Source organism: Pseudonaja textilis, chromosome 3, assembly GCF_049901715.1.
Source record: "Pseudonaja textilis isolate UNSWEBS1 chromosome 3, rPseTex1.2, whole genome shotgun sequence".
In the NCBI taxonomy this organism is placed as follows: Eukaryota; Metazoa; Chordata; class Lepidosauria; order Squamata; family Elapidae; genus Pseudonaja; species Pseudonaja textilis.
Window position 1 is genome coordinate 95,150,409 of NC_141992.1, and position 15,402 is coordinate 95,165,810.

Sequence of the window (15,402 nt, forward strand, 5' to 3'; positions counted from 1 at the left end):
CAGAGCTGGCATAAATGAATCAGGCTGTGGATGATAATTATTGTCATTCTGCACCCACTTTGAGAAGTGGATTCTGAATTAACAACCCCAAGCTGTATAGCAACAATAGTTTTTATGTGCAGAAAATTCTGCTGCAAAATGGAAGCTTTAATCTAAAGGTACTTTCAGACGGAGCTCTTAAAGTGACTTGAAGATACTGTACCAGAGCCTTATGTGCCAAATATGTCAACAAGATGCCTTTTAAAGTTTGATACTAAAAGATCTACTAGAGGGAAACGGTGTTTAAATATAAAATATACAATCTAAAAATATTAAACAATTTGCTGTGTGCCATAAAGTGAAAATAATGTTGTGAAATTGTCAACACAAAAAGGGGGGTGCAGAAGGAACCTATCAATCTTGTGGCTAGCAGAAACAGACCTATCAAATGATCCTTGCCATTTCTTCTTATAGAAGGAACAGGATGCCTACCTGACCCAAAATGCAACAAGAATTCCTAATAATATATAATAGGCTGTAACTAAAATTGGAGTCAGAAGGTATATAAGTACGTAAATATATGTAAAAAGCACTGATGCATTACACATGGCTTCCCTAATTGGAAGACCTGTATTTCTTTTGAATATTGGAAAATATTCACCTCAAGCCATAGATCTCCAAAAGCAATCTTCAATTCTGTTTCTAAAATAGAAGATAAAACATCTCCCAAGCTTTTTTCCATATCAAAAATAATTTCTGAAAGACGATTAGTAGAACTCTTCTCAGTCTTCTTGGGGTATTTATCTGTTTGTGAGCAAAACCAAGTTTAATGTCTCCATTAAATTACAGTTCCAATGCATTAGGTATAAACATAATGAGGCCATAAGCATCATTTGTACATGATCCTGAGAAAATATTCATGTGGTGAAAGGAGGTGCCGGCTGGTGCTCTGTTCAAATTGTTTAGTATGCCAAGGCAACTTTTTGCTTTGAAAATTGAAATGTTTCCCAGTCCTGTTGGATGATACCCTGGTAATCATACTAGCCAAGCTCTTCCAGATTGAAATTAGAATCAGAATTAGAATTCTTTATTGGCCAAGTGTGATTAGACACACAAGGAATTTGTCTCCGGTGCATAAGCTCTCAGTGAACATACAACAATAGTGATAGATCATAATAGAAAACTACTATATTCAAATGATTTCCGATACTCTCCCTGTTTGCATATCAAAACTCTTCAGTAGTTCCTCAACTTAACTGAGGAACTCTACTGACACCAAAATATAAATTATTTCTCCAACCAATTCATTGCAACTAGTCTGATAAAACTTTTCAATAGTTTTTTTTCCCTTATACTTAACAAATACCATTTCTTTAGTGCCTAATAGTCATTTAAAACAGTGGTCCCCAACCTTTCCAGCTTTGCAGACTGGCAGCAGAGATGGGGGGGCAGGTGTTGAAGGGATGGTTCCGCCATGCACCCGCCATTTCCACAGCTTGATTCTGAATGGGCTGCAGCCCAGGGGGTTGGGGACGCCCGATTTAGAGGCACAAAAACATTAAACCAATTAAGTTAAGAATTTTCATCCATCTGGAGGTAGATTTTCATGTGGTATATTCTTTAGGGTAATGTGGGCATTTCATCAGTGATAATTATTTGGAAATAGTTATTTTATGACTTTTTAAAGCCTATTTTTCAGTTTTAGATTGCAAAATCTTACATTTACAGTACCTGAAAATAAACCACAAAAAATTCAGAGGCACTTACTCAATAAATGTCTTGTAAGGCAATAGTGTCATTGCAAATATATAAAGAAAAACCAACCTTTTCCCCACTTGTTATTGGAAGTATCTTCACTAATAATTGTGCCCTTTGGAGTCATTTTCTGGAAGGCAGCAACCAAATCTGCTTTACTATATGCCTTTATTTCACTCACTAGGGCTTTGTTGCACAAATTTTTATCATCCCTATTAAAGAAATACAAACAAACACAACTAGTTTTGCTTTCCTGGGAAAAGGAAGACAATTGAATGTATCCATAATGCTGAGCTATGATGTAATGGGTATGATTTTGGCTTAGATGATGGGTGAACATTAAATACATATATTCAATGAACTATGACTAAAAATATCTCATCTCTGTGTTACATAAGCTGCTGAATCTCTCAATACCTGGATGAAGCCATTTTAAAATAAACTTCCCAGAAGCAATTGTAGGAGTTGAACTTGCAAAATTCTGTTTTCAAAGAGTTAGAATTCTGGAGACTCTTAATTGGAAGAAAAAAAACACCTCCCCCTTTACTTAGAATCCTCCAAATTCCTACATAAGCATATACGTATCTGTATGTTCGATTGTTTGAAACGGCAATATAGTATTTGCTCTTCGGTGAAATGAAAGACAACAGTTCTAAAAACAGATATGATTTCTAACAACAATCTGCTAACAGCAGCAACAGCAACAATCACATGACTCTGGGATACTGTAAATGTCATAAATACATGCTGATCTCCAAGCAGCCGAATTTTGATCATGAGATCATGAAGATGCTACCATGATTATAATAAGTGTGAGGACCAATCATAAGTCACTTTTTTTCAGTGCCATTATAACTTTGAATGGTTGCTAAATGAATGGCTATCAATTGAGGACTATCTCCCAGCGTGTTTTTAAAAAGAAATACTGCTGAGAAAAATCAGTAACTGCATTACTTTTTTTGAAAAATGTATTTAAAATTATTGTGCACTTATTGCCCTGTCAATGAAATTTGGATCCTCCATTGGAAAGCTACACCGAAAACGTACGTCAGCAAGATTACTTCAGCTTGAGGATAGAGATTCTGATACTGAAGGCAGCATTGTAACACACGATCATCATTGTTGTCAGTATTGAAACTTTCTGAAAATTTAGAAACAAGAGATTATAGTATCATGTTCTAAAAGAAATGGCTGATGAACAAACAGCAGTAGCACATCAAGAGGCAAGAAAAATATTTTATATTTGTGGCATTCTTCATTTACAATTATCCTATGCAGTGCAATAGTGAAGCGCCTATACTCAGAAGGAAACATTACTCAAAAGAGAACACAAACTTGACGAGAATGGAGGTTACCTTCTCAATTAATTCCACCAATTATAGCTGGTGATTATTATTGTTATATTGTATTTGAAATAGACCGCAGCTCATTTTAACAAATAAGCCATGATTCACAATAACAGACAAAATTAAAACCATTACACAAAACCCAGGCGGCGTAACACTCCTACTGCAAATTCACATTCACTCAATTCTATCCTGGTTCAATGTCTGGGGTAAAGTCAGATCTACAAGGCCTTCTGGAAGGCTAACAAGATTGCGGCCTTCCAAATTTCAGAGGATAAGCCTTTTGTCATATGTTGATTATTTCAAAGACACATTGTTCTAAAGCAGGGGGTGTCAAACTTGCGGCCCACAGGCGGGATGCATCATGTGCTGGTTAAGCCCACTCATGGCTTAGCGAAGAGGGAAAAAGTCACGATACGTCACATGATGACATGAGTTTGACACCCATGCTGTAAAGCACCCAGAAGCTTCAAATGGTGCAAAAATGCAGCAACAACTCCATTGCATGGTATCATGAGCCTGTTATGCCTATACAGAAAGATGGTACCGCTTCTTACCAGGCTTAATTTAAGGTATTGTTTAAAGCATTAAACAACTTAGGGCCAAGCTATTGGAAAGACTGATATTACAGATGTAGAAAGCTGTACTACTTTCAGCCTTCTCTTGATGTGACAGCGTGTATTTACTGTAGAACTAGTCCACAGTTTCTATGTCTCTTTTTAAAAAGCATTAAGATACATCTCTTCCACATGGTTTATTTTTTGAATAACAATATTCTTACTGTCTTATGTATTTTACCTATCTTTTAAATTATCTCTTTTTAAAATAAATTGCTTCTCCTGAACCAATTTATACTTATGATTTATTTTATTTAGCATTTTAGCAGGGAGCACTTAATAATGAGCAGTAAACTCCAAGACACCTGCTATTTGTGTTTCACTGTTTCTTAGGTCTTTGGGACCCACAAACATTCTTAGCAGGAAATTATAGTAGGTCCAGAAAACTAATCCTTTATTTTGAGTCTTTCTTTGCACTTGCTGGTCGATGGGGAAAATTAATCATTTTGTAGATACTTCCATACATCACAACTGAGAAGGCGGATGGGCAAGGGATGGCCTTGGGAATTGCATCACTGACTTAGCAAGCAGACAACACCATTATTTTAGATAAAAGAAATAAAAAGGCATAAAAAATTCATCATCAATATTTTCATTTCTGATAGAATAATTTCTATTGGATGGGGTTTATTACCAAGTAGGTACACTTACTGAAGGTTTAGAGATCTAAGAATAAAATTGTGACTATTTCCACAATGACTTACGTGTTTTTTGAGAAGCAAGCTGCATGGATTGACCCCACAACCTTGGATCTTGATTTTTCAGGCAAGTATAGATGAAGTGAACTGCAGGGATTGCTTTTTGGCTAACGTTTGCCAATATCTTCCCTCGCTTTAAGTTGTCCAGTTCTTGTAGAACTACCCAGGGAATTAATAGCAAAAATCTGCCTATGCCTAATTAGGAGAAAAATAGCACTTTTGTTAAATATTATCAAAGTTCTTAAAAAATGCATTTATGAAATATTCCTAAACAAAATACTCCTTTAATCCTTTTTATTCTCTAATTTACAAATCCCTGTCTTGTTATCACAATTATAATTTCTAGAGAGAAAAAAAAACTGTTTAGTTCAAAACTATTTTATCTGTGTGTATTTGGATTTTTGTTTGATAATTGCCAGATGCTTTATGTTTTTTTGAAAGTCTGGGAACAAAATGAAAACAAACTTAACAGGTAATCACTACACTTAAAACAATCTTCCTCAGATACAAAACCAAATAGATGAAAAAATTATGAATATGAATATATAATTTAGAATAATTTGGTCAGGCATCACATCATTCTCAATTTTGTCTACTGCTAAATTTCCTTTATTTTTCAAAATTCAGACTATTATAAATAAGATTTTGCTAAATTAGATCTTTAACTAGTTCAGTAATCTATTCTCTTTAATTTTTCCAAAAATATAAAAAAGAAAAAGCAATTTTCATGTTAAATAAATGCATTTACAACTGGCTATTTTCAATTTAGAAAGGATAGTGTTATGACCAGAAACTACGTGTTTTCCACAACTCAGCGTCTTTCAGGTCTACAATTCATTTAGTGACTGTTCAAAGTTACAATGGCATTTTAAAAAGTGATTTATGACCATTTTTCAGAGTTACGACCTTCCCCCTGATCATGTGATCAACATTCAGATGCTTGGCAACTGGTTCATATTTATGACCATTGCAATGTCCCAGGGTTATATGATCACTTTTTGAGACCTTCAGACAAGAAATGTCAACGGGGTAGCCAGATTCACTTGATAATTGGGTTAGTAAATTATCAACTGCAGTGATTCACTTAACAACTGTGGCAAGAAAGGTTGTAAAATGAGGCAAAACTAACTTAAGATATGTCTCACTTAGCAACAGAAATTTTGGGTTCAATTGTGGTTGTAGGTCGAGGACTACCTGTATTGGCATATAATTCCCATTGCTAAGCTGACATGATAATGGTTATGAGAAGATGAAAGTTGAAATAAAATACTTCTTGACTGCAAGATTGCAGAGCGTTTATAGAATGAACTTTGCAATATTATTTGTGCAAGTTAAATATTTCATGCTTTACTTTGCTGGCACACAACAGGCAGTGCATGGATCTGCAAATTATCAGAGAAAATTCTGAGCAGCACTTGAAGAGGGCTGATCTTAACAACCTTTATGAATCTTGTTTTAAACAACTGTTTACAATCGTTTGTTGAATTATAATATACAATAGACATTCTCCAAGTATATGAGACACTTAGTAAGCACACTATTATGAAAGAAAGTAAGTCAATAAAAATGCTAGCTCTTTTTGTTTGAAATCAAACTGATCCACCATCTTTTAACTTTGTGCGATGTCTGCTACATCAGTACATTTTGTCTCGAGTGGTCAATAAGCAAAATAATAAAATTAACACCTGCTTACATTGTATCATGTTATATTGTTTTATTAAAGGTAATTTAAAAGAAAAAAGTTTCAAGTTGTTTGTGAAAAGCAGCTATCTACTATAAGATTTGGGGCTGAACTTTAGTTTCAGATTGAAACAAGATGTGGCAGGTAATAGAGAAGCAACATCTTTTAAGTAATATGCACTTGATCAAGGTTTGTTACAGAGATAAATCCACACATACCTGGAATATTTGCATCCTTCAAATATTTGATGAATGTCAAATGGCTGATCATTATATTAGTATCAATCACAATCAAAGTATTCAACCCAGAGAAAATATCTATTAGAAAAGAAGAAAAATATAATTCAATAATTGGCTTTATCTTTCTTTTATTTTCTTCTTCCTATCTCCCCCGTCAATGGAGAGGCAACAGAAAACACCTGACACAGATAAGCTTACTAGATGATATATGTGATTCCTCATCTGCAAGATCTATTTCCATGCAAGTTAGCTCTCCACAAGCCTGCACAACAGGCAGATCCATTTTCTTCTCAATACGAGCTGCATGCAAGTCTTCTACAATCTGCATCTATAAAAATAATTGTAAAATCATAAATTGATATCTTAAGCAGGAGCTAAGGAAGCATTTCCAGTTCTTGCTGCTTTTCCTTCTCTATTACTGTCTATCCATTGCTCCAAGTGTGTGGGTGGGAAAGAGAGAAGGAAGGTAGATATTACTCCTTGTCTTACTCTTTCTACCTAATGACAATGAATAAAAATTGTTCTTGGTGAAAAGATTTCTCAAAAAAGTCTAACAAGTCTGCATGTAATGTGTAACCCGTCTATATATCTTGATATATCGAGATAAGATACTTTCTTTTCTTTAATTTTCATTTCTCTCTCTCAAGAATTCTAGTTTGCACACATTTAAGAAGGGAATTAGCCAATACAAATCCTGATTCTATTTGACTGGAATCAAACTATTACAATTTCTCTTAACTTTGTATTATTTATATTGTTTAAATAAACATGGTGGCAAGAACTCATACAGATTTCACTATCAAGTTCAAAATGTTATGCTGGGACTTTTCATCCATTTTCTATCTAGTTTTGGAATTGAGTTCAGAACAAGTATGTTCATTCTTCATTACTTTTAGATACCTTGACCAATGCATATGTTCAGTCCTCATTAGGTTTCAGCACTTTTGGATTCCTCCCAGTTATCCATTCCCTATTCCCACCCCAAGGTACATAGGTTTCTATGAACCTCTGAAATGATCTCATGAGAGGTACAGAATTTCCATGGACTTCTTCCACAGTGGAAATTTTAATTTGTTTCTGCTACTATTGTTTTTGTTGTTTACATGCTTTATATTTTATATACTGTTTCCATTTTAAAACTTTGTGATTGTAAAGTAGCTGCAAGCACCCAAAGGTTAAATACTAAAAATCCAGTCTTTAAGTATATGTTATTAGCATATATTAGGATGGATGAGAACAAACTGAATCAATATGAGAAACAACAACAATACAAACTTTGGCTAGTATGAACTAAAAACTGCATTTAGGGAATGATGATAAAATAATCTCTAACCTCTTGGTCCACATCTGTATTTTCGATATTTTCAAAGGAAGAACATGAGGGTTTGGAGCTCTGTAAGAAAGATACATAGGTATTTAGCTGTTGATTTTACAGTTAGAATTTTATTTGGAATTGGAAACAATTTTGAAAAGAATAAAAATGATGCCAGAGGAACTAGGTAAACTTTATTACACTTTTAGAAAATGTTTTTGGTTTTTCATATTATATTGATTTAAGTATTATTAATTTTTGTTCATATTTAACCCACACTAGTCTGCTTGCATTTCTCCTTCAAAATTTGTCTTTATCTAGTCCTAGGCTTAAACATAATCTGCTTTCCAATATTTACTACAGTGTACATTCTCTGCTCAATGAGTCTTTGTTATATTTGGTGAATCTGAATTTCAGTGGTTTAGAAGTTAGGATCTTCCTCATTGTTTATGAAATGAAAGAATACACCACTTTCATTGATACATTGTCTAAGCAAAAATTCTTTAACTATTTAAAGGAGCAGTTCCCTATATTGCTACATTACCAGCCCAGGGAAATTATTTAGAAATCCATAAGAGATATCAACTAAAGCAAAACTACCACTTCATATCTCATGATAATTTTTTTTTTACTTTACCCAACTTGAATGAAATGTGACAGGTTCAAATTTATTTCCTTGAATCCTTGAATTACAAATATTCTTCTCTGAATCAGTAGGTGTTGGTTCTTCATTTTTATACTTCCAACATTTGGGCAGCTTTGTCAGGTGATATGAAAGCGTGCATTTAACTTCTTTACCATTTTTGCTGGAAAGTTCTAAAGAAAGATGCTTCTCTTTTTCAAGATTATCTTTTTTGCAAGCCTGCGTATGCACTTTAGAATCTGCAAAAGTAAAAGGTAAACCTGGAACATGCTGGGTTTTGGTACAGTTCATCTTCTGGGTGAATTCACTCAATCTTAGTGTTTTTTTCTTGTGAAGGAATGAACTTTCTGCAGGTTTCACAGTTTCCTTGAATTCCTCCATTATATGTTTTAAAATTACTTTTTTAAACTTGGTGCTCTCCAGTTTATCTTTTTTTTTATCCTTCTCTCTGATGTTTATGATCCCCAAATCATGTGACAATTTCTTCCTTTTTTTGTCATCAGGATCTCTGCCACTCATGCCAGACTGTTCTTTATGAGAGAAGACGTCTATAGACTCCATAATGCTTCTTTTCTCACCAAGATTAGCTGTAGCTTTAAATTGCATGGTGATCTTTTCACGCTCTTCAAGAGGTATTAAAGCACTATTAATGGGTTGTGAGTCTTTTGGTATCTTTGCTTCAAGTACTGTACTAGAATTTTTGAGATCCAAACCCATTTTTGCTTTCACATATCCAGCACCACTCATTCTGCGAAAACATAGTTAAAAACCACTTTAAAGACAATTAAGACTGTGGGAGTAAACTGTGGATTTTTAAATTTATAATCCAATCTTTTATTTAATTAGGAAAACTTTACGAGAAAAATCTGAATTTATCAGTAGATTATTGATATACAGAAAATATGACAGGTAGCTTGTTATACAATTATTAGTCCCCTCAAAATGAAATACTTAATCTAATTCTAAAAATTAATTCTAAATTAGAAGCATCCTCCAGTTATTTTAAACTATATTCCCATATGACAATTTGATTTTATAAGAACTGAGATTGAAAACATCCAAAGAATATCATGTTGCTACATTAGGAATAAAAATTCTCATTTGTAAATTACAAATGACACAAGTATTACCATGTAGCTGAGGATATGCAATGGATGCCTATTTCTATTAGACATGGTACCTAGAAAGAACATCCCATAGGTTATTTTCTTTGCTTATGGCAATATAGCAACACATATATAAAGAAGTTACAAATAATATACAAATATAATAAGGTTATAAATGAAACTAAAAACAGTAGGTAATTTTCCCCAAAAATGGAACAATACTACAAGTAAAGTTCAGTTAGGGAAAGTAATAAAAGAAAGAGTAAAAACAAACAAACTATAAAATTGGTGTATTTGGGATTATTACAAGAGTATCATTTTTCCATAATTTAATTAAGTCAGGCAACTAAAATGATCCAATTAAAGATTCCAAATTAATCAAGAGATTTTAAACAATGTTGTTCTTTGTACTATAGCCCATTTAGATTTTTCAACCTCCAAAATATCAAGTTTTATTCTTCCTATGAAAGAAAAATACTACCGTTGGTCCAGATGTTCTTTTGCATGTCTATTTCCAATTTCTGCTGATTCTGGTTTCTGAACAAATAAGAAATTTCTTTATAAGCATGTGTGTTTTCTTATATTAAATAAATATTATTTCACAATAAGGAGAGCAAAACTGCATGGAATTTCACTATATTATATGCATCATTCTTTCTTCAAAGTCTGATACAGGATATGATCTCTGAGTCATACTATACTCTTCTCTTTCACTTTGTTTTTACTGTACCATATTAACAGTAATATTCATTAATCTCCATGGGCTTGCACATACCACTTCATACAAATTTCATTAAGATTCAACAATAACTATTTCTTGATCTTTGTTGTTTATATTATTCTAGATACGTTTTGGTAACTTTTTCTTTGCACAATCTGCATTTGTGATGTTAATTCCTGTAGACGTTCAGTGTTTGGCAGAAATAACTACTATTTTGTAGCCTAAACATTGACAAGAGCCTTCTAATCTTGCTGTCCTTGAGTTTCTGCAAAAGCTTAACTAGTATGTCTCACTGTTACAATTCAACATCAAAACCCTAAGTTTCTCTAAGTTTGATACTCTTTGTCCATCTAGAGTGTTAGATCAAATGTTTCATGGTCCTCATATAATATGTATAAATATACTACTTCTGTTGTCTTTGTTTTGCCCATCAGGGCAGTGAAAAGATTCCCAAGTATTTAGGTTTGGGTTTTTTGTTTTTTGATCCAGAGACAATAAGAATACCAATGAATACCAATGAATAAAGGGATTTTAAGTTTTATTATCAACTCAAGCAAACAGATTTAAAAGTATAACATAAAAACCATACATACCAAGTAAGATGACTTTCAGATCTCTTACAAGCTGCCAGGAGCTTCTTAATAATATTGCAGAAATAACTAAGGGGTGGCAAATTTTCACAGTAGCCAATGCAAAGTTCTGTGCAGAAGCTCCCAATAAACAACAACAATCCCAAGGTTTTTATCAAAACTTGGTCAGGAGACTGCAAAACCTGACCTTGACTGAATGGCATGCAGTCTCCTGACCAAGTTTTGACTCTGGGATTGAAAGCAAGAATCTTTCATAGACAGAAAATCTTTGAAGCTACCGTAGGTGAAGCTCCCCCGCTTTCTCCTTTATTCAGCAACAACCGTAAAAACAAACAACATTGCTTGCTCAGAAAAGCTGTAAAATTATAGACTTTTCTTAATATGAGGGAGAAATCAAATTTGTATCAGTAAACTGCTTGAAATTACAATGGATTCTCCACTGCTACTACAAATTGCTGCTTTGCAAATTTTGCATTTGTTATGAACAAAAGCTCATCAGCACTAAAAAAATAATGTTCAATTCTTACTTTCCACACTTGCCCTATTCTATACACCTATTTACACCATGAATCCACCATGGGAAATAGAAAAATTACATGTTTATGCTTCAATATTTTTTACCTATTTGACTTTATAAACTCTCTGTCCTTGGCACAATCTGAGAACTTAATATATTTTTCTTGTATTTTTATTCAATCATACTAAAAAAATAACATTGTCAATATGCAATCTAAATTTTGTTCTGCATCTGAAAAGCCTGGTTTGGAACTAAAATAAATATTTGAAAATAAAAATATTCTAGGAAAAGTCATTTATTCTTCTACAACTGTTACCGAAACACTGGACCACATCATGTCTTCAGCAGCTTTCTAGTTTGCAGTTTTGTGTGTATATAAGCTAGCCACTCTTACACATTCTCTTAATTCCTAGAGAATAAAGCTTCTTGCCCCATTCCTGTTCGGCCTTAAAGCATTAAGAAGTAACTGATGTGCGGAAAAAGCACAAAGCATAATATTTTAGATGGTTTATGTTTAATTTTGTTAGGTAATAAAATGTTATATTGACTTAAATTACATCCAAAATACATAGAAGAAAAGCAGATTGTCCGTATATTTTTAATACTGCAAACATGGTATTAAGACTGAATATTATCACTGATCATTGACCATATCACTAATCATTGATTACGTACAATTCATGGTGCCATCTTAGCATTTTAATTATTTTTATGAAATGAAAACTGTAATCATTATTGTTGTTATTTGCTGCCCATCTTGCTGTCACACAAATCTGGATAATTTACAATCCAATAAAATCATAGTATCAAAGACTGAAACAGCAAACAATAAATATATTAACAAGAAATAGTAAGGCAGCAGGGAATATACAATAAAGGTCAGACCTTCTATTAATCCAGTAATCACCTCCAGGCTAACACACTCCTCTCTGGGCCACAGGCCTATTGCTAGAACCAGGTTTAAGACTTTACAAAGGGTAAAGAGAGTGAGAGCAGATCTCACTTTGAGGGGAATGAAGTTGCTGATCGTGGCTTCCATTGCCGAAAAGGCTCTTCTCCTGAAATCAAATTCCTTGGTTGACAGGATCCACAGCATGCCCCTTCTGCCAGCACAAGTGGGGTGGGCCAATCCCACTGAAATTGAGACAGTTCCTCAGCTAATATAAAAGTAATAGCTATATTTTCTTACCTTTTTATCCAAGGTGTCATCCTTTTGACTGGATTTCTTTTTGTGTTTTTTTGACATGTCTAGGTCTTAAAATCTGGAAAAAAAAAGTACTACAGTCTTAATTACTAGTATGCTTAGATGTCTATGGAGATTCTCAGTTATCCAGGTCATGGTGGTTTAAAAGGTGCTTTTTCAAGAGGCAACTGGACTTTCTGGTTTTTCTTTGAAGATGTTTTGCTTCTCATCCACGATGTCCAGTTTTCTCTTGAAAAACCACTTTGGGGACCAAGTGTTTAGATATTTTTCCAAGGAGTTATGTAAAGTGCAAAAGCTCCAAATAGGTTGGCTATTCCTAATTTAAGCAGTGAATACTATAGTGGAATATCTCTGACTTTTACCATAGGTTTAATCTGAAATTTAATGTAATACAAATGAATCAATGACAGATTATAAGGAAAGGTGGTGGTGAAGGAGAGAAAACAAGGATATAATCTTTTGTATGCTCGTGTGTTAGTTACATGATATATATTATTACTTAGCAAATGGATTACAGTCAATATGTTAGATTTATCAGGAATCATTTCAAAAGACAACATATTTGTTAAATAATAGATCATAGTTTGCTGCTATAATGCTTTTGTAAAATTGTGTTAGTTTTAATAAAAAAGATAGTGTTGCCCATGTCCCTTAAATCTTCCCTTTTTAAAACACTTTACTTGTGCATTATAAATATGTGAAGGTTAAAAAGGTGAGTCAGCATTCTTGTAATACCCAAAGTCATGAAAATGTAGAAATTATAAATCTAGATGAACTTATTTTTAGGTGATGGACATATGGAGACTGTGTCCACACTATTAAGAGAAAGGTTTATAGAGCATAAAAGATTTTATGGTTTTGCTTGGAGACTGAAACTGAAATAGAATTATCCACTGATTACTAAATTATGTACTGTTATTAATATATATAAACTTTTATTGACATATGAGACAGAAGAAGAGCAAGTGAAAGAATTCATGATAAACTGGGCTAATTTTTTTGGCTATAATATACAAATAGACCAATGGAAAATATGTGGTTGAAGGGACTGAAATTCACCTTATCTTCTAGATTTAAGATAATTTTTAGAAAATGATGTGTCACAGGTATTTGTCACTAGAGAAATTGTCTAGAATGTATTTCAAATCTTTGCTGGAAATGTGTGAACAACATGAAGAGACATTTTATCATGTTTGGTGGACACGTAAAAAAAACCCCCCAAACATCGTGGATGCAAATATATACTTTTAATTCAGAAGATTTTAAAGGTTAAAGTACAACTGGAACCAGAGACTTTTGGGGGGGATTAATGAAAAAACAATTAGAAAAAAGACACAGGATTTTGTTTTCATATATGACAACTGCAGCAACATTACTATATGCCCCAAAGTGAAAAAAGGCTTGATGCTACTTATGCAGAGGAATGGTTGGTCAAGATGATGGAACTTGCAGAAATGACTACATTAACTGCTTTCATTAGAGAAAAAGCAATATCTACATTTACTGTCAATTGGAAATCCCTTACACTTTTTGATTGAAACAGCAAAAAATATACTTATGATTGTGGTTTTGATGATTAGAAAGGAACAGTATAATGTAAAATGTATAAAGTATAATTTTGTGATTATATTTGCTGCAAAGGAAATCTAACAGTTCTATTTTTGTTTTGGATCTTTTTAACTTTTGTTTTCCTCTTTTTTATATGTTCTTTATTGGCGTTAATTTTTAAGCTTTTTATAAAACTTTAATAAAAAATATGCAAAAAATAGAGCAAGTGATCGAACATCAAAGGACAGAGTTAAGTTTGAAAACTGAACAACTGAAAACACTGGTTTTAGATAACATTCCACAAGTGGCAAATGTATGGGTTACATTATTCCTTTTCCCAGCTGTGTTTTTATCTTCCTTAAAACTTGCAAGTGTATTCAACCATTTTCTGAATAAGTGTTGTTTACTTCACCAGTAGATTAGATTTTGTACATTAAATGAAAGAAATGGCTTTGGCTAAAAAACATGGTTTACTGAATTTCAAAAGGAGGCATGGGTGATGCCATGCTGAAATGCTAATACCACCTTTATTAAAAGGCTAATTAATAATGAAAACATGATCACGTTGAAATTTAAAAGGAAACCAACATGTAAGTCTTTTTAAAAACTACTTTAGGCATGACCTGCTGTTTATGTTTCTATGTGTGATGTTAAAGTTACACTAAGAGGGGGAAATAGTGGACATTAATGTTTTCTTATCATGACTGTGGACGTTTACTCTTTTTTTTAAAAAAAATAGCTATTAAAAATAAAAGAGCAAATACACCCGCAGTCTTTGTTAAAATGGATAAAGAAGTACTGGAAAGTGGTGTCAATAAAAGATCACCGCAACGAATATCACAGTCAGCCAAACCGATTACCACAGCACAGGGGAGGGTTTCTAAGTTCTACTATATCCATTTTAAAAGACTTTTCTCTTCTCGTGCGCTTGTCCACTTAAACACACACACTCTGTAAGTAAATGAGTCCAATTCGGTTGTTCAACCAGTCTCGGTTTGACCGGAGTTCATTAAAGAAACCGCAAAACTGAATTCAAGTACCACGTCAAAACCTAAATGAAACCAACCTTACCTTGTAGCTTTTGAGGAAGTGGGCACGACTTACACACGCACACCCGAATCAAGATTCCCAGTAGCTCCACAACCTTTTCAGAGGGATCATTTTGAGTTCCTTAAAAAGGTTTTTTCTTTTTTTTTTTTGCCCCCCTCACGTTTGTACGACTCTTTCTCGGTAACTAAAGGACACCTCCGGGCCAAAAAGTATTGGCCATTCGTCTTGGCTTGTTTTCCTCTGACGTCTGAGGCACCCACAGCTTCTCCGCCCTCTTGCAATTTAAAAAAAAAAAAGGGCCCCCTCCGGCAGCCAATTGCGTCCTCTTTTACGTTCTACTGTAACCGGTCGATTTTCTGTCTCCTATTAGAAGAGCATAAAAACTCTGTCGAGTTG

At 33.5% G+C, this 15,402-nt stretch overlaps 1 protein-coding gene across 2 annotated transcripts in view; it reads right to left on the reverse strand.

Annotated features, from left to right (window-relative positions):
• Window positions 1–15,396, reverse strand: part of SWT1 (SWT1 RNA endoribonuclease homolog) — a 32,673-nt gene extending 17,277 nt beyond the window's left edge. The window contains exons 1-11 of one of the 2 annotated variants that reach the window (XR_015742996.1): window positions 15,028–15,279; window positions 12,394–12,466; window positions 9,858–9,913; window positions 8,265–9,018; window positions 7,649–7,708; window positions 6,514–6,643; window positions 6,295–6,393; window positions 4,402–4,590; window positions 2,782–2,875; window positions 1,804–1,946; window positions 641–783 (exon numbers count right to left, since the gene is read on the reverse strand). Coding sequence is in view for 1 of the 2 variants with exons in the window: in XM_026703253.2 (XP_026559038.1) it covers window positions 641–783; window positions 1,804–1,946; window positions 2,782–2,875; window positions 4,402–4,590; window positions 6,295–6,393; window positions 6,514–6,643; window positions 7,649–7,708; window positions 8,265–9,018; window positions 9,858–9,913; window positions 12,394–12,450 (1,725 nt within the window). In the remaining variant the exon portion in view is untranslated. Of the gene's footprint in view, window positions 1–640; window positions 784–1,803; window positions 1,947–2,781; window positions 2,876–4,401; window positions 4,591–6,294; window positions 6,394–6,513; window positions 6,644–7,648; window positions 7,709–8,264; window positions 9,019–9,857; window positions 9,914–12,393; window positions 12,467–15,027 lie in introns of both variants that reach the window. The other variant, XM_026703253.2, reaches the window with a different exon arrangement.
• Window positions 15,397–15,402: the final 6 nt, after the last annotated feature.